Source organism: Zerene cesonia, chromosome 23, assembly GCF_012273895.1.
Source record: "Zerene cesonia ecotype Mississippi chromosome 23, Zerene_cesonia_1.1, whole genome shotgun sequence".
Classification (NCBI taxonomy): Eukaryota; Metazoa; Arthropoda; class Insecta; order Lepidoptera; family Pieridae; genus Zerene; species Zerene cesonia.
Genome location: NC_052124.1, coordinates 677,364 through 697,619, shown reverse-complemented (window position 1 = coordinate 697,619; position 20,256 = coordinate 677,364). Strand labels below are relative to the sequence as shown.

The 20,256-nt window shown below is 31.2% G+C and overlaps 3 protein-coding genes across 4 annotated transcripts in view; all 3 read right to left on the bottom strand.

Moving 5' to 3' along the window:
• LOC119836325 overlaps window positions 1-10,127 on the bottom strand; it is a 53,430-nt gene extending 43,303 nt beyond the window's left edge. Inside the window, exon 1 of one of the 2 annotated variants that reach the window (XM_038361624.1) lies at window positions 9,773-10,127. The gene's annotated coding sequence lies outside the window, so the exon portion shown is untranslated. The remainder of the gene's footprint in view (window positions 1-9,772) is intronic. The other variant, XM_038361623.1, reaches the window with a different exon arrangement.
• Window positions 10,128-12,016: 1,889 nt separating this feature from the next.
• Window positions 12,017-13,993, bottom strand: LOC119836293 (mediator of RNA polymerase II transcription subunit 21). The gene is made up of 3 exons (XM_038361583.1): window positions 13,782-13,993; window positions 13,428-13,706; window positions 12,017-12,751 (listed from the first exon to the last, which is right to left on the bottom strand). The coding sequence occupies exons 1-3, from the start codon at window positions 13,821-13,823 to the stop codon at window positions 12,626-12,628; spliced, it is 447 nt and encodes a 148-aa protein (XP_038217511.1). The 5' UTR covers window positions 13,824-13,993; the 3' UTR covers window positions 12,017-12,625.
• Window positions 13,994-17,711: 3,718 nt separating this feature from the next.
• On the bottom strand, window positions 17,712-19,053 carry LOC119836241 (solute carrier family 35 member G1-like). Its single transcript, XM_038361515.1, has one exon. The coding sequence runs from the start codon at window positions 19,051-19,053 to the stop codon at window positions 18,016-18,018; it is 1,038 nt and encodes a 345-aa protein (XP_038217443.1). The 3' UTR covers window positions 17,712-18,015.
• Between the last annotated feature and the right edge of the window lie 1,203 nt (window positions 19,054-20,256).

Genomic DNA, 20,256 nt, shown 5'->3' with positions numbered 1-20,256 from the left:
CGTTTTGTAGGAGATTCACGAGGGCGTCTGTAGCAGTGTTGACATTTGTCATAGAGTATATGGGTGCTAGGTCTATTTTATATATATGTATATATAATTGGAATCTCGGAATCGTCTACAACGATTTTCATGAAATTTAGTATACAGGGGGTTTCGGGGGCGATAAATCGATCTAGCTAGGAATTTTTTTTAGAAAATGTCATATTCGTGTTTTTTTTTCCTGACATCTATTGGTGAATAATAATACTATTTTGCTTAGATAGCTGGACAACTGAAATAACACATAGGCACTTTTTATACCGATATTCCTACGGGATACGGTTACGCAGCTAGTGGAAATTTAAATTACTACTGGAAACTTACCGATTACGACGAATTAAAAAAGAAAGCCATATTAACTCCCGATCGTGAAAATTGGAGCAAAAATCTAGACTTCCCATTGAACGCATGTATCGTTAACCCACATCATGGATTGTTCTCGAAATTTGTCACGGTAAAAGCTTTACCACAGGCTTTAACGCATACGCACTTATCTTTTTAACACGATTCTATTAGCTTCATATGATTAACTGTTTGAAATTAGATTTGGATCCAATTTAAAGGACTTATTTTATTTAAACTTTGACCACTTTTCAAGGGTTGGTGACAGCTGACATAAATAATTTCATGAGTTTATCTTATTATGCTGATTATTACTATTATTAGATTAATATATCTTACGTATATACTTAGCACGTGATACAATTTAGTTGTTTCTATACTTAAAGCGTTTTTGTTAGGTATTTTAAACTTCATATATTTATTATATTATTATTTATACACAATTTTGTAAAACACACATACCTAATTGTGTAGGAAAAGTTCATACATATACAAATCTAGGTATAGATAGCAAGAAGTGGAAAAGACAGAATAATTTTAATAGCATAGATTAAAAAACTATGGATTTGTATTGGATAATATTTTATTACATCGATTCAGTAGATCCTGAGATAACTCCTACAACGACACACTAAAAAATTCACAAAATTTATCTCTTTATAATATTATTGTAGGAAAAAACATGAAGAGCTCAAGTCAAAAGGATATTATAAAATTTTAATCACCAGTGCACAACACAAAAAATATATTTTATCAAGTACCTATCAAATATAACTACCAACGTGTATTTACCTCGTCTATTTCATTTCGAAGTACGCCAATATAATTCTAATGTATAAATGAATAACTATAAAAATAATAATTAGTTAAAAGTAGGTACCTAAATAACCAAATAAACAAAAAAACCTTGTGTTTTAGACACAGGTATGTTAAATGATTGTATAATAAAATCAAAAATGATTATAAAAAATAAACAGTGCCTGTGGTATTTCCGACCTAAAAGCTATCTTATATCCCTTCTTGGGTTTCAAACAAACAAAAAACTTTGTACCTAATTTCATCCAAATCGATTTAAATCTCTAGACGTGACGATGAGACAAACAGAGTTACTTAAGCATTTATAATAATAGGAATTATTATCAAATTGATGAAAATTAAGACACGAATCAGAATTCACCACACAACCTATTTAATTAGTTAAAAGCATTCGCAGTCCAGTTAGGATTATTTACCGTCGCCTACGCACGACCTTGTCATAGCATTAATACCTATAACATGGTATAACAGATTATAATTATAACCGTTACTAGATTATTGGATTTATAGTCTGTGAATGCAATTCTATAAAACAAAATCAATACACTCAAAACATTTACAAATAACAATGCTTTCCAAATTGATATTTCAACAATTTTCATTTATAAATAAATCGATTTAAAACTAAAATTAAAATATTTACTGATGTTTAAAACTACATTAAATTTAAAATGCTTTTAAACGTAGTAATAAACACTCGCGTAAACAACTTTTCGTCGCATATATAAAAATCTCCACACCAAAATATATTTGTACATACTATACGAGTATAGTAGAATAGGAGAAATACCCTTTCACTATACGCAAACTCTAATTCCAATTTAATTTAATACCGTAAACATGTAAAATTTCTGAGATTACTATCAAAAAACTGAGAGAAAGCGACAGCATCATATGTATAACGATACTGTTACCATCTCTAGAAATATATTTTATTACAGAGTAAACCGGCCGTAATTAAGATCTTTACTACGAAATTGCCCACTCAATCCAAATTGTAATCTATACGCTAATTGATAAAATTGAAATTAGCGTTTTCGAATTAACTGCGATTTTCCTCAATAAATGGTACGTGCATTATGCTTTGAAAACATGGAATCATTATAAGACGCGTGTCGTTGACTTCAGTGAGCGTAGAATCTGCATACTTAAATGTCCTTAACAGTCCTTCATTTCACTTATAAACGGACCTCCGGACCTCCGTAAAAGGAGATAAACTCGAAACGAAGGTACTCGTTGCGAGTACTTGAGTACGGATTAATTATGTTTTTCTGCTGATTTGAAACCAAAAACTACGAAATGAACAGGAGAATTCAGACTAATAATACTTGTAATTATTTCAATATTATATTTATTGAGAGTGCAAGAGTTGGATTGACTCACGCCCACATTTATAAATCAATGCGACGTTCACAGCCGGCTCTGTCGGTACACGTCCGCACGCACACTTGCATACGTGTGCTCAGAAATAAGTATACCCGATTTTCTCAAATAATACTGATTATAATAAAAAAATCAATCACTATTAAATTAACTGCTTATGTGCTTGAAAAAATAATTTGACAACAAATCCTGTTTACTAACATGTTTCAAAATTATTTTCCGTTTATTATATATATTGATTGTGGGAGTCGAGCACGCTTCGGCACGAATTGGGCCAGCTCGCACCGGGGAAGTACCACACCCCCACAGAAAACCGGCGTGAAATAGTGGCATGCCACTGTGTTTCGTACGGTGAGTGGGGGAGCCGGAGGCCCATTTCCTTTTCCTCACCCATCCCAGTCTAGTCCTTCTTTCCAGTCTTTGATCCTTTCCTTTTCCCTTATCCCATAAAAGCGGGCAGCACATTCGTAGAGGCACTACCTTTGCGAATGTTCATGGGCGGTGGTGATCGCTTACCATCAGGCGAACCACCAGCTCAGTTGCCCGCTATGACATAAAAAAAAAAAAAAAAAAAAAAAAAAAATTAAGATGTTTCTAATCATTACGAGAAGTGAGAAATTTTGAAAGAATAGAAAATTTTTTTTCTATTCTTTCAAAATTTCTCATTTATAAAGCATTTCAATGCTAAAAAACTAAAAATTAAAGTGTTTAGAGGTATCTTTGTGATTTTTACAGTCATTTAGAAAATAGACTCATATTTATTATGTCGAGGGAGGAAAAATCATAACTGTAGTAAAATATACTGAGAACATTGTTTTTTGTATGAATAAATATATTTTCCAAAATATATGTAACCGACGTTACTGTGTAGGAAACTAAAAAAAAACCAGGTGAATAGAGAACCTCAGTTTTGGAATTTTGCTTGAAAATGATTCGTGTACGATATTAATAAAGATTGTAATCTAAGTCAGCTCAAAGATAACGCATGGCTCGAAAATACACCATTTCGTGTTGGAAACGATTTGTAAATAGTTTAAAAGGTGCCTCCGAAGTGATATCGAACCTTCAAACTCCTGTGGACTAATAAATACTGGCTTATCGTGAGACAAATTGCTGCTGGCAGTGGAACTTATGAACAATTTATTTGAATCGTATTTTAGGTATTCAATTTTGAAAAAAAACGACTCAATCGGCGCATCGGCGACCCTGACTTTTGTGTCAAAATTATTACGTAATGAACATTATATATTTTTCTAAGATATATGTGCACTTAAATATAATCAATATGTTTTTACATTTAACAAAAAATTATACACTATGAAACAAAACATCTGATTTAGTTTCAGACAAAATTTAATATTCATTCGATTCTAAAATTAGCCCATATGTATTTTTATACTTCGCGAAATGATAATCATAGAATTTGAGGCACTTTCTCAGCACCGAATATTAAGTATTTAAATGATTAATTAAATAGGTAAAAGTTTTAATGTACTTCAATCTTACTATTATTCATAATCTATAATTAGCATTTTTAACAAAAAAACAAAAACGCCACCAAGTTGTCAGTTAAATAAGATGGCGCGGGAGGCACCAAAATTGGTTCAAAATATTCGCAGACGAATTGTTAATCTCTTTTCTGGAGTCGGTTGAAAAGTGCAGTGCTATGAATTTATTTGTGAGAGATATCACAACTAAATTTAAATTCTTTCCGGCGCCGTCGACCGCATCGACCGGTATTACCAAAAACCATAAACTAAAATTCGAATAATGCGAAATTTGTCACAGTCGAGAATTTCGTAACATTTAATTAAACATGTTGATTTATCTAAATTGCTAAACCCGTGTTTGCGCGTCCGAATAAGTAAACAGTTGAGCAATATGGTCGACATTTCGAATCGATGTCACTCATGTATAGATAGCATTTTGCAAGTACCACCCCGACTGAATTATTTACAATTTTAATGTAACCGTTTAGCGATTCTCGTGAGAATATCCGGACGGGCGAATTTTTTATTTAAACGTGGATCCATTTTCCATAAATATATGAATGTATATGTGGTGTCCTATAAAACCTCTGCCCTTTCGCCAAATCTCAAAAATCGAACGTCAAAACGCCAAAACGAAATGCCAAATGTTATGCATAAGAAGTTGAAATTCGAGAATGGCTAGAACAATCCAGAAGATTTTTAATTTTTTTGTCAAGACAAAGGTATGGTTCATATAGAGGGAAAAAACGGGTAAAGTTGGAGCGGACTGTTCGTTGTTATGTTAATGTGAAAGACAATCACGATTAAACAAGGCAAATATATCAGTTACAAGCTTATGTCATTTTATTACCAAAAACATATAACATTTAGCAAATTCAATATATTTAAAATATTGTTATTATCACAAATATTTTACATTTTGAGCCTCTTATTTAAATAATTTTATTGTTGATAAAAAACACAAACATACGTTCAAATTAAAAGAGGATTCCCGCCCATCGCCGACGCCTAAATGTCAAGGTGAGACAAACGGTTGGTAAATAAAATAAACGTACTTAATGAGCCACGGAGAAGTTTTAACTAGAAATATTTAATAAAAAAACATTTCTAAAAATTGTGCTGTACTCCCAAGCGGCTCATTATATTGCGACCTTTAATTAAAACTTAATTTTATTCTTTACTATATAAAGAACTAGCTGTATGCCCCGGCTCCGCCCGGGTAGTCATTTATAGTAATTGAAATAATATAAGCAAATTTTATTAAAATCGATTGAGTAGTTTAGGAGTCCATCGCGGACAAACAACGTGACACGTAATTTATATATACTAAGATATATAGATACTTATGTATTTACATCCATTATGCATTTTATTTCAGCGTTAATATTTAGCTTGTGCTTATTAATCAAGCACTATTGACTCGCCCACTATTTAAATAAACGTTGAAGTCTTATAATATTGCAGGAATTTTAGACAATAGAACAGATCTGAAACGCGATTTATTATTTATAATTATAAAACAGCTGGCTAATGCAATTACTCGCGCCTGTTTGGATACATAAAATAAAGAATAAATAGCCTTAAAAATCCATTAAAAGTCGTAAATGTTTAAAGCAAATACTATTATAACTGCCTAAATAATTCTTGTACGTACACATAAAACAACCTTAGATGACCTCCGAACTATTTATTTTAACGATTCATTTACATGCTCTGAAACGAAGGTCCAATATTAACATAAAAATAAGGATAATAAACACGCAAAATAGCTTTATTCTTATGTTAATTTTATGCTTTGGGTTTTGTCATTTCAACATTCGGCCAATATCGTACATACGTTTTTAAATTTATCCCGATAGCTTCTAGAAAAATCGTTATCTGCACTTAAAAAATTCTGAACATCAGTATGAGTTTAATTATATTTTGAATCAAGTACATATCATACATTTAAAACGCGTTGTAATTATAAACGAGTTTTAACGGTAACCTATTAAGTATACAATTTTGAGTTTGTAATAAGAAGATAAATATAAATGTTAAAGAACGGATTTTGTAACCCACAAAAACTGAAACTACATGTATAAAAATTTTTCGTTACCTGTCGTATTTTCTTTACTTTAGTATTAATAAATTATGCAATGCGTATATATTTGTCATTGAATAGATGCACAGTAAACAGTTGCATACAAATTTAATTTCTTTAAGCCTTGAATGTTATAGGGAAAAAGAATAATCGTTATTACCTATAGACAATTGGATTTTCCCGGACATTTTCAAGATGCCGTGGCCAAAGACAAGGGCAGAATTAGCATTTTATTTATAGAAAATATTATACGAGACATAATAGATTTAAAATTAATCAATAGATTCATTAAAAATCGATACTGTGTAATCATAAATGTCGAAGTTTTCAATATAGCAGTTATATAATGAATTGATCTGAATTGGTCTCATCTCGAATCATGCATTTATTTTTTGTCGTAGTATAAACCAGAAGTCATTAATAACTTCGTATGTACTTAATAATTGTTGCTGTTTTTTTTTTATTTTATCGAAAGAAACTACGTAATTCATAACGAGATCCTCAATAATCTTATGATTTTGAGATTTAAAAATAAATAGATACAGATGGCGGAAAATCTTCCTACCTATAATTTTTTCCGCGTTTTGTTTAAAAACAAAAAATATAACGCTAATTATAATAAAGATGTAATTTTGTAGGACGATGGCTAAAATTATGACAATCAAAAGCAAAAAACATACAGAAATTTAATGTTAAATATATTCCACTGTATTGGACCTGTGTCCCCACGTAAGCCTTTCAAAAGACCAAGTACCTTCCTATTGGTGGTACACAAATATTATGGAAACACACTATTTTCATATTAACACAACACGTATCAACAGCATTTTTTCGGAATCCAATATCACAAATGAAATATTTAAAAGAAATTACATTGATACCAGCTTCAAAATTCCACAATTCCACAAATGTGTCCAAATGAATAACAGTAAAATATTAACTAATATTTCAAGTTTCGCGCATTAGCAAATTATAACCATTGGTTCTGTATTGAAGCTCCGGCATCAGCTGAGAGGAGCCGGTTTCGTGAGGTCACTTTCACGTTCCATCCGAGATGATTTTTTACCTATTTCTCTTATACATAACATTATCGGTGTGTATGTTTTTGCGAAGAATAAAAAAATATTTTGTATGCCATTTTTATTTTTATTTTCGCGATTGATAAGTTACCATAACTGGTTTATAAATTATAGTTTTATTACATGTATAGTATAGTACAATGTTGTCTGTGGTTGTCTTAAGAGGTTTTACTTAATAAATATTTGAATAAAAATTGATGAATACCACATTTCAAAAAACATTTAATTTTTTTTATTTCGTTAAAACATATTTCTTTCATCTTCGTTATTACAAAAAATTGTTTACATTGTTGGTACAATACAGAGTAATCGCTTTTACAACAACTTTCATCTGGTGATAAGATGCGATGCATGAAAACGACATAGTTATTTTTACAAGTTATTGTTGTTTATAAATTTTGTCTATTATACATAAAAAAATTGTGATGAAACGCTCGAACGTATTTCCTACATTGTGACCTGCAGGATTACGCTATCAAATATAAGTCACTTAAGCGATAGAAAATACACATAATATGACATTATATACCGCAATATAAAGCTACTCGTTTATATAATTTGGTATCTATACATAGACCGTTCGTGGCTTGATATCGTGAGCTATACCGTGAGTTACGAATTCACAAGCAGGCGCAAATTGACTTTCAGTTTGACCGATGCGTGACGAAAACGATATAAAAACATGTTTAAACTAGCTTCTTTGAAACTAAACGCGTTTCACCACGTGTCAATACTGTGATATGTGCATAATAGTGACATGTAATCAAGGGGAGCCGTGCATCGGCACGCATATACCTAAGACGGAGTACAAACGCATTGTAATGGACATTTTCCATTTTCAATTTCTCTGCCCTCAATGTTGATCGATTTTTGTAACACGAAATTTTCCTGTATCTAACCAAGGTTGCAGAGAAATAAAATATCTTGTGAATATTACTGTATTTCTATAGATAATTTGAGTTTGTGTTTTAATTCCAAATTGAATTCAACGTCGGTGCTTGCTTGTTAATTTATGTTGTGATTAATGGCAACACAGTTACTTTGCGATTTACTCATATTTTCATAGTTCCTATAATTAGAAATCTGTAAAAAAACATCCGTCAAATGTACGTACGTTGAGTCGTGTGGCATATAATGCAAAATTAGAATAAAAATGATACGTGTGCCAATGATAATAAAATTTAACAAAACCATACACAATATTATAAAATAACCTACCTACAGCTCTTTTATTACACGAGGCATTACGTCACACGCGGCAGACTGAACATGTTTAAATAAAATGTAATGTAGCTTTTTCTATGCGGTTTTTGCACACACAATTTGGCAATTTTAGTTAAATCTTTGTCGATATTACTGAATATTTCGTTCATACACAAAAAAGGAAATAGAAATCGGTTTATCGCTCGAGAGCTAGACATACACACGTCAAATTTATAAAACTGCTTCGTTTTTGCGTTGGGGGTAAAAAAAAAACAAACACAAGAAAGCAGCGCGATAAGTCAATTAAATTAAATACACGTATCACGACGTGCTCTATATATGGTTATTTCCAGTAGCTAAGGTTGTCACCTTCATTTTCAGAAATAAAATAAGATTCGTGGAGAAAAAGCTACAAAATATTTTAAACAATTTCCATTTTAGATATTAGGTATGGACTCAATGTGTGATTAAATTGATATATTCTGTATTACTTCTCATCATAGAAAAGTGTGCGTGTGTGTGCGATTAATTATTTTTTTAACAACAACTATTGAGGACAATATGGGTATTGAATGAAAAGGCTTGAATTGGTAAATACTTATGCACCATAATAAATTACGAATTCCAGATGGCAGCCAACGCACGATTGGATCTGAGATATTTTTAATTTTTATTAAATTTTACAATCTGTAGGAAATTATCAACGATTTTACGTACTGTCTAATTTAGAATAGACTTATCAATTAAAATCAAATTTAACGCAATAATAGTCTTGTAAGTAATTTAAAGTTGCCAGGTTTATATGAATGAATGTAATGACATGTTAAATTCATCAATGGTTCAAACTATCTCATTAATATGTCGAACATCACTCAATCTGACAAGTTGACAAGGCCATTAAATACAACAATTACATATCTACTACTACACTGCAAATATGACGAACTGATAACATTCTCATTGACCGCATTTAAAACGCATTAATATTCGCCATTTCGAATTAAGTAACGCATTATAAATTGCCTCTAATTGCTTCGGAATCATAAGTTCAATAGAAGTAGAATTAATTATGAAAAATCTGATAAAAATACATTTTTCTAGAATTTGATAATTATGATAATTTTGATGCAATATTTATATTATGTATTTGCTTTGTTTAATTGTAATCCTGACATAAACGTATTAAATAATTATTAAATTCCTCTGTAAATATTAGTATATTTTTTATTTATTATCATGATTAGTGATAGATATTTAATTTCCTTGAAAAATACAGGCAAAAGATTAGTACAATTTAGTCATATTAGTTTAATTGAAAAACACTTAATAAAACATACCTGTTATGGAAACGCGAAGTGAGATTCGACCCGTTCCGGGCCGTGTCCACTTTTCACACTCACTACTTCTCCCAACTTGTATAAGCTTCAAAGTAGAAAAGTTTTATTTACTAACAGTCACTTTGCACCGAATCCAAAACATAATTCACAAAAAAATCAAACGACGCGTCCAATCAACGCGCGTATTTATGCAACGAATAAAATTTAATTTTCGAACGTCGTAATGGCGCGTATATATGTAAGCGTGTTTCACGTGCGCACGGCAAGGAGGTTGTTTATCAACTAAATACAGGTGTGAGTTGCGAAGTGACTGCAGAAGCTGGGTGTGCCGCGTGAATGTTTGCGGTTTTCGATATACTGTGACAGCCGGTTTTCCGGACGACTCGTGAGATGCAGGTGAATCGTTTTGCAATGTTTATAGTACTTCAACATCTCCGGGAGGGAAACGAGTAAGATGTAACCGATACCGAAACTTTTCCAAACGAACTTTTTTTCGCGTTTACTAATGAACTAAAATTTAAATAGTACTGAGCATTCGGAAAAGGGATAAAAGGTAAGATTCTTTTAAATTAGCAACCCTCTCGTAGAGAGTCTAAGTACTAAATATGTCACACAGGAAAACAACGGAAAAAAAGGAATTAGAAAATGAAAAGTCACTTATATTCACTAGATCAGACATTTAATGCATGACAACCATCGTCACCTCGTCATGCGCGTTTTTTTTACAGCATTTTTGTCCAGTCCCTAGTTCACCCACGAATGTGATCTGCCCAGTGCTGCCACCTTAGCCCATTTCGGGCGGAATCAAGAATCAATCACCTTTTCTGGTGATTCAACCCGATTTTAGCCTCAAACGGGGAATCTAGCTCAATTTCGTCTTTTGCTACTGTTTTTAACATCCAGTTCAATTTTTGGACTCGGAAATAGGAATAATTATATGACAGAATCAAAATAGAACCAGAAAAACTTACACTTTATAGTGGTGGTTTTTTTTGGCTAGAGTAAGCGTATGACCGATCGGATTTTTTTTAAATTTTAAATTAAGGAATTTATTATTTAATTAATTTATTTAGAAATTCTTATTTACAAATTGTAAAATCAAAATTGTGTCAAGACTTAATAAATGTACGTACATTTATTGTGTTTACATATTTCTTATTAGCTATGTACTAACATTACACTTGTGACGGTGGGACCTCGTCAAAATTTAACACCATTATACGAAACCGCGTTTATAATCTTAATGATGAAATGACACATGCGAAGGCAAAATAGCTAGATGCCTAATAAAATATTTAAATGTAGACATACTCATCAAGTATTCGTTTCAAATATTTAAGTAAACTGAGATGGCTTTAGAATTATGTACATATGAACTTAATTATAACTTATTCAGCCAATGGTGCTGGATAAGTTATAATAAACTAGCTGGATAATATGATAGGAGTAGAAATATAGTAGGGATAGCATGTCAAGTAAAAGACAATGACTACACAGATAAGAAGAAAACTTTTGTTAATTTATTACAAGTTTTACAAAATACATTTATAATAATTATAAATACCAGCATTTATTTTTTCGAAACATAAATATTTTGCACTTATCCACTATACTAACAAATAAGAATTTTTTCATCAGTTTAGTTCCATGGTTATCTGGCCCTGTCAATCCTTTTCTCATCCTTTATCGTTTAAAATCGGGCAACGCATTTGTAGGGGCCCTACCTCGGTAAATATTCATGAGCAGGGGTGATCGTGATCAGGCGAACCGCCAGCTCTTAGATTATCAAAACAAAAATTCCAATAATCATTATTTTCACTGCATTAATAAAAGCCTCTAATGACAGGATTTATGTACATATATCTTGCAAGAAAAAACAATTTACAATATAATAAATTATTACTTTAATTTTTGTACAGTAAAAACTTGATTAACCGGACTAATTGCATTCAGATGATTGTAAATCTGAATAATTTAATTTATAAAGAAAAGTGAATTTTGTTCATTGTCTGTGTATTTTTTGTTTAATAATTAAACATGTTATATATGTATTTATTTAGATACATACCTACACATTTTCTTTGTGTATGTACATACATACATACTAAAATTTTTAAGCATGAAATAGTACAATTACGGAGATCTTTAAAGTTACGAGTGACATACAACAAAAATTTAGTTTATGTATTTAGTTCCATTCATTTGATTGCCTTGTTACTATATTATAAATGTGTGTGTGTTGTGTTTTTTTTCTTTCACATTGCAATGGAGCATGGAACAATTTTTGTCTGGAGATATGAAAAAGTCTAGACAGTGACATAGGCTAATTTTTGCTGTGGTGAAAAATCAATTCCCATGGAGTGGATTTCACTCATTTGAATTCCAATTTTTTTGACAGGGAAGCAGAAAACTTCTTATGAAATAAAAGAATATGTATAATTTTATTAAAATATTTGATAATATTCAGCTGATGTAAGCCGCTTTCTCTCAATTGCTGTTATATCATACGTTTAATCATTTAATCAATTGGTAGACCAGATAGTAATGGAACTGTATAACAAAGGGCCAGTTAATCGAGATTTTACTGTATGCAATAAATTTACAAATAATACTTATTAAAGTAAAAATCTTATTTTAAATAACTGGAGAACTGTATTTTTGTAATCTATTAAAAATACTTTTACTTCCAGATACTTTCACTGATATTAAAATACAAAAACTGTTGCATATGACAATGTTATAATAATAAATATGCAAAAGATGCATTGTTAATGTCTTATATTAGCAGTTCTTTTGCCTTCACTTAGCACTATTAGTTCATCACCGATGGCACCAACCACCATATTTTCTGTTCTATAACTGCGGCTTAACATCCTTTTCTAGTATCAACGCTGGATTCTGCATATCAAGTTGACTCTGAGCTATATCACTGAGTGCACCTTGAATTTTCTCAAGAAGTATTTCACCTTGGCGGACAACCTGAAAATATGTATGGTAATATTATTATACCATTACTTTATGATAAAGGTGGTGGTGCATTTTCTACATTTGATTAAGTATTCCAAAATATATATAATGGTGTTTTATGGTACTTTGCACTGAACATACTTATTGAGATATCTTGCTTATGGAATATTAGCTGCGCCCTACGGTTTCACCCGCGTAAATCCGTATCCCATAGGAATATCAGGATAAAAATTGCCTATATGTTATTCCAGTTGTCCAGCTATATACTTACCAAATTTCATTGCAATATGTTCAGTAGTTTTAGCGTGAAAGAACAACAAACACTCACACATCCTTACAAACTTTCGCATTTATAATACTAGCTGCGCACCGCGGTTTCACCCGCGTAAGTCCGTATCCCGTAGGAATATTGGGATAAAACGTTGCCTATATGTTATTCCAGTTGTCCAGTTGTCTACGTATTAAATTTCATTGCAACCGGTTCAGTAGTTTTTGTGTGAAAGAGCAACAAACAGACATACATCCTTACAAACTGTCGCGTTTATAATATTACATAGTAGGATTAGTAGGAAGGATAATAATAGTAGGATAGGATAATAGGATTACAATAATTATATAGACAATTACAACAAATTAATTCGCAGGTCAAATTAAATGTTCAAAATACAAACATTACTAAAGTACTGACCTCCTCCAATTGCTCCGCTGCTTCCTTATTTTCCGCCTCCAAACGCCTGAGACTCTGCACTTGGAGTTCTGTAGAACTCTCTTCACTCGGCAATGATTCAATAAGTGTGTCAATGTCCTTAGCACAACGAGATATCAATGTTGCGAATAACACTGCATAATCTTCTTGACTCTGTTGTTGCTGCGGAGTTTGCGATCCGCTACGATCAAAACCAGGGAATTTACTAGGTGAGGAGAACTGCTGCAATATACCAATGCTGTTGCAAAAATGCTCTGCTTGCTGGAAAGAAGAGGAACTACTTTAAAAACAGGTCCAGGAACAACTTGAGAATAATTTTACATACTAGCTGCATACTTGGTTTATCGTATCCTGTAACTGTGTCAGACGATCTGCCATTTTTGATGATTTTATTTATTTAAATAGTTTAAATCGTTATGAACATTAAAGTAATACTATATTCACAAATTTTCTGTTAATATAAAATTACCCTTGTGATTTTCATTTATTATAATCACACGGATAAATAGATCTAAGCTGACACTTCACATTTGACACAAGTACACAGAACACATAATATCAGTGTTCCCAACTTGGATTTTGAAAAAGGCGTAGGCCAGATTAGAAAATTACGTAGAAATAGTAAAATTTCCATATGAGAAATACGTAGATCTACGTACTTTTTTTTTTGATTGAAATTAAGACAGTAGGGTAGGTAAAAGTGAATAAAACGACAATTCATAAGACCCTAAAAGTTGCAGACAGACAGCAGATAGATAAAACTGGTTAGAGAGATATCTCCGTGAACAAAAATAATAATAAATAAATAAATATTCCAGTAGCCGGTTAGTTTTTACAATATCTACATTCTACATGTGAAACCACCACTTACAGATAATTTAAAAAAGTTCGCTACTTTCAGGGTCATCGATTTATTTAAATTATTCAATTTTTATTATCATTTTCAGACAAATTAAATTTATACATATATTTATTAAAATGTTTAATGTGTTCCTGCGAAGGCTCGGAAGACGTTTCGTTTTACACAGTCACATGAGTCTCAGTTCTTTTGAATTGACTGATGACTGACACTGTTTTTAAAATGAATGGCGTAATAATAAGTTGAGTGGCGAGGCGAGGCGAGTATGCGCTAGTATAAAACGGAACGTTTATTAACTTTTTTTTACGAAAGTAACAAAAATAATGCCCATTCAGTCTAACAACGGGATATGTTATTTTGCAATTGAATAATTTTGATAGAAAATACGTAGATTCTGGGACTAAAGTTCGTAGGTTTGCGTGGAAGGCTTAAAATACGTAGATCTACGTAAAAAGACGTAGAGTTGGCAACACTGCATAATATACTCCTAGCGGAGCACATGTATATCAGGAGGAATGCGCCTAGAAAGAAGACCACGTCGCTGTCAGTCTAACATAATGGTGCTATGTATTATTTATTTCGATGCACCCAGATTGTAAGAGTATAGATAAGTTTTTTTTCAATATCGTCAAAAAAATATTTTTATTGAATGACAATTATGTGAATTTTAGTTCATATCTTGGACGTGGACTTCTTTCGTAGCGACTCTAGCAAAAGTATAGCAAAAGCTTTATAGAAGTTACTAGAAACTATGGCAGAAGTAGAAATTATGGAAATATAGGTATTTAAGAAAATCTACGGTTCAGATTCACCACGCTCAGGGTTTCGTAGAAATAAACCATGGAGCAACTGCAAGTCACACATCCAATTTACGAAAAGTTCCTTAGACTTCGATTTTATTACTATTTGTTGTTAAAACAGCAACATAACTACATATTATATCTCTGAAAATCAGATTTCAGAAAACTTAATTTGATGTCAAAATTTCTGTAAATTTATTTCAAAAGGGTGATTGCTATGCATATCTTGATAATTTGATTTTTTTTTCATATTGCATTATGCAATATGTAGTTACTTTTTAGCAATTTTAACATAATAGCAATGGTTGGTACTTTTTTCTGTTTGCGTGTTTGTCTGCGTGTATGTGCGCTAATTACGTGAAAAATAATGCGCAGATTTTGACGTAATGCTATATGGTACAACTACAAAATTTGATAAAAAATAATAATTATAAATAAAAAATAAATTGTTAGGTATCCAAGATAATAAAAAAGGCCAATAACTATATAGTTTTCAGTAATTTAATCAAGCAATAAACACTTAGTGAATAAAAATATCACAATTCAATAATCATTATATAATTATAGTAATATAATAAACATCACTCTTTATTTCTAATTAAACAATTAATGTCGAAAAAAATGAGACAACAGTGAAGAAAACATAACTCAAATACAATAATATAAGAGTATTATGAATTTTGTATAAAAAATCATACGTGTAATAGGTACATACTATTATTTACAAAATATTACGTGGTAGGTACATGGTTTCCTTATATCTGCATTATAATGAATTTAGAATTACAGTAAGATGAAAACCAAAGTGTCAGCTAAAAGTATCATTTAAGGATGGCGCCACTGTAGCAAGAGTGGTGAGAATTTATTCTTAGTGAATGTTTACTAAAATTCTATAACATCTTATCAACTCACTTCATTCTTGTGTACGGCTAACTTCATATCTATTCATAATGAGGATTGAGGGTTCTTCTCAGTTCTCACACTACCGCCAAATAGTTATCGAATTTTTATTTTTGTTATGACTTACATTTGCCAAACACTTCTTTTCCTACGTATAACAGATTGTCATCCTTCCTTTACACTTCACGATATAAGAATTCTATAGAATTTAAAATTTTCTCAAAGCTACAATTTTTAACTTACTTTTGGTGAAAATATAATACAACTTAACAATGTGTATGAATGCTGGTTACACTTTGATCCTTGTATGCTTTACATATTTACTGTGAATGCCAATTTATATGACAATATAAAGATTAAATTTATCTTTTTTAGTTTTATAGCATTGAAATGCTTTATATAAAGATTATTTTACTATTAATAAGCTATGACAATAATTGTAGTTGAAAAAGGGTTTATTTTTAACACATTTTATTATTTAATGCATGAAAAGTAGTTGTGCGGAATCAATAAAGTAGTAATACATGTTATATTTTTAAAGAAAAATAAATCTAATGACTAGAAACGATAATATTGTAAAAAATACAGTAGACTGGTTATCTAATGTAAAAAAAAGACTAGACTAATATTTCAATAAAATTATAAACCAAAACAGACTTAAAACATAATGTATATCACTAGTATGAGGTAACTTAAAATTATATAGTTAGGTACTAAAACAAGTTCTGTCAGTAGTCACAGTTTGATAGGTGCTATTTCCTAATTTTCTAGAACAGCCCTTAAGACAATATATCACATTCAATCAAACTGATTGTTATGAAAAACTCAGGAGTATTTTTATTGCACTAGAAAATTAGAACAAAGCCCAAACAATGTTGAATTTCATGAAATGATGAATAAATGTCAACAATTTGCATTAAATTTTAAAATTATCAAACATGATTAAATACAACCATTTCTTATATTATCAACATGCAAAACCTGCTAGATATTATTGCACACACACTAAAAACCTCTAAGGAATTTGAGGAACACAGAGCAGCAAATGTTGATAATAATATTTATCATAAATGAAGGATATGATGATATGATAAACAACAAATAAGCACTTTCTCTTCAATCTTCATAGTTAATGAACTGGATAAAAACATTATTTTGTTATAGAAAATATGTCATTGTACTAACTAAATATTGCACTTTTATTTTATTGCTGTATTAAAAGCTTTTTTTGCATATAGTACAATTTTTAATATAATTAAAAATATAACTCAGGTGTCTTTGGATATCTCTTTCATAAAACTAAATTATTATATCTAAAAATTAAAATAAATAATTTTCTAATTTCTTATGATATGATAATGTAAAGTTTGTGACTAGTTATATTAAGATTAAAGTACACAACACAATTTCGACCTTCTGAACAGTCTCATAGGGTGGATATTACACAAAACTTTGATGTAATAGATTTATGATTACCATAATTAGTTATAGTGTCTTTGAAATAGCTAAAATAATATGCCACATTTCACATGTTAATCTAAAAATAACTCGAGAATTAATGACAAAAAAATAATACTGGAAATGGTTGACTTTATATGGTGCCAAGTTTTCTTTTTTTTTAAGGTTTGGTACGCAAAAGTTTAAATGGGACCCTATGGGAAATGAAAATATCAGTATTTTTTTAAATATTAGCATGTACATTTTTATTGCAATGTTAGTAATGCTAAGCTGAGTACAATATAATCTTTTTTTAAACATCTTTTATTTGATGTTGTAATTCAATATAAGAAAGCATGATTATATGTTCAATACTCAGTCTTTATATTTATATACAAGGATTTAATGTTCTAAAATGTTATCAAATATCTTTTATTATAATACTGAGTGGTGAGTACTAAAATTATTTTGTATTTTCTTAATCATTATCGAAGGAGGTTCCCCTACTTTTCAAGAGTTACAACAAGCTTATAGCTACATCATTGTAGTGTATGAAAAATAGCTTATGTTCTATTCACTGTGCAAAAACACCTAACATTTTTCTTAAATGTGATTCAGCTGGGAGTGCAAGAGCCCATTTACGTATGCCCACTAACAAAACTGAACTTAATACTAACACAGCCCCGCATACAGAGTACTTGCTTGGAATTTCATCAAAGAACATCACTTGCCAGAGGAAAGCAAAAACAATATCAGCCGATCGAGCAATAGCCACTGGACCTGCCTGCTCCATTTGCAGTGACATAGTGAGTAAAATTTGTCCTAAATAACTAAATAAAGCTAGACATACAACCAAAAATCTCTCTGTTCCACAGTTCGGCATACAAAGGATACCGAAAATAAATGAATAAAATAATGTCTGTAATATTGCTATAGCACCAAAATTGGTCATAATTACAGAAAAATGTAAACCTTTTAGTACTCTTAATAGTACATAAGCATTAGCTCCAAATATTGTTGAAACAAATGCAGCCACAGCACCTCTCAAACTATTATAATTCTGATTTATTTCAACTTGTTCACTTCCAAAGAGGAATGGTGGATGAGTTATCAGTATGACCCCCAATAAAGTAAGAATTATGGAAATCGTGTTCCATATACCACAGGGCTCTTTCAAAAACACTCTAGCAAATAATGCTACAAATACAGGTACAGAGAAAACAATCACAGAGGCATCAGCCAGTGGCATATTTCGAAAGGCATAAAAGCTTAACATTAGTCCCACTGTCCCGACGACTGATCGAAGTATAAGGAGAATTCTCTTACCTTGAGGAAATATTGGTTGTTCTGTGTAAATTACAATTGGTATTGTCGGGAGTAAGACACCAATAAACCGAAACATCGCAAGCTGCATTGGATCGATGTTGACTAGACTTTTCACAATAACAGAACATAGTGAAAAGAACAGCGATGATAAGGTAGCGAGCAATAGTCCGAGGTACGGGCATCTTTTAATCAGCGGTCTTTTGTTTTCCAATAGATTGGGTAGAGTTTCATCACCGCTGCCCGTTGAGAGGTCCACGAGATGTTGCAGTTCCACATGCTCGGTCATAATTGCGACACCTGAACCTGAAAAATATTTAAAATAACATTTACCCATATTGATATTAGATTTAATGCATCAAAGGCTCAATACCCACAATTATTGTTATGATACTTTTTTATATCTTTTAATAGTTTTTCATATCTTCGTCATGGTATTCATTTGGGTAAAGTATAATTTTTCGTTCAGCGTGAATTGCAATTTAATTAAATACAAATATTTAGTGAATACTAAAATATGATATTCACAACAGAGAACTGTGGATTGTGGACTGTGGACATACCACAGATTAAGTACTAGACCAGTAGTATTATACAAAGCACAAACTCTTTGTACCAGTAACTAGACTCTAGTTATTCCCAGACAGACATTAGCATGGAACAACCACAGAATACAGATTCCCGAATGTAGTCCAGCTTTGAAAGAATTATTACAATCCCCGCATTATAGACATTAATTGCAAAGACAATTTTTCTTAACGCTTATACAGAAATAGTGATTTTTTTTCCTGAAAGGTCAGTTATATACGCCTGAATAGCTACCCTAACACAGGAAAGTGAATTCTGTATTTACTTAACTTTAATTTTATGATATTGTTACTTAAAGAAAACGCTGACGTAAAATGTGACACCGTAGGGATAAATACTGGTAAAAAATACGTGACTTCAGCAAGTTTGAATTTTTATTTAATTTTTGGTAAATCAGTCACGTCATACCCTAACTATCTACAAAAACTCCCGCATCCAGTTTCGAATGTTAGCCACCTTAGGCTGTCTATACTACGTATAATTTTTTTTCCATAATCATGGATGGAGTATGTCCGTAGTATGTCCATAGAATAGTCGCCGTCGCGGGAATAGAGTGAAGTCGCAAGACGAAAGTATATTATAAAAACGAAATTTAGTACAATAAATAAATAGAAACGAAAGGATTACTAGTTGCCTACCTTTTAATGTAAATTTAATTCTATAAAAATGTGGGCTATGAGCATTCTGAATTACACTGGAATACTTTAATGAATGTGTAGAAAATTCACACTTCAGTCTGGACATACCACCATTACTTACCAATTGAACTATGGGTGCTTAAAAACTAATAGAAATGGTTTATTCTTAGTGTAATGTTATAATTGTTCTGTATTTTAGATGCTCTTGCGTGAAATAAATACATATGCATCCATACTGAACACAAACTATCATATGGTATTTTATA

Coding starts and splice junctions, on each gene's coding strand:
- LOC119836293 (XM_038361583.1), bottom strand. CDS start 13,823: ATGGCAGATCGTCTGACACAGTTACAGGATACGATAAACCAA. Junction 13,707..13,781: donor TACAGGATACGATAAACCAA/GTATGCAGCTAG, acceptor TCTTCTTTCCAG/CAAGCAGAGCATTTTTGCAA. Junction 12,752..13,427: donor CAGCGGAGCAATTGGAGGAG/GTCAGTACTTTA, acceptor ACATATTTTCAG/GTTGTCCGCCAAGGTGAAAT.
- LOC119836241 (XM_038361515.1), bottom strand. CDS start 19,053: ATGACCGAGCATGTGGAACTGCAACATCTCGTGGACCTCTCAACGGGC.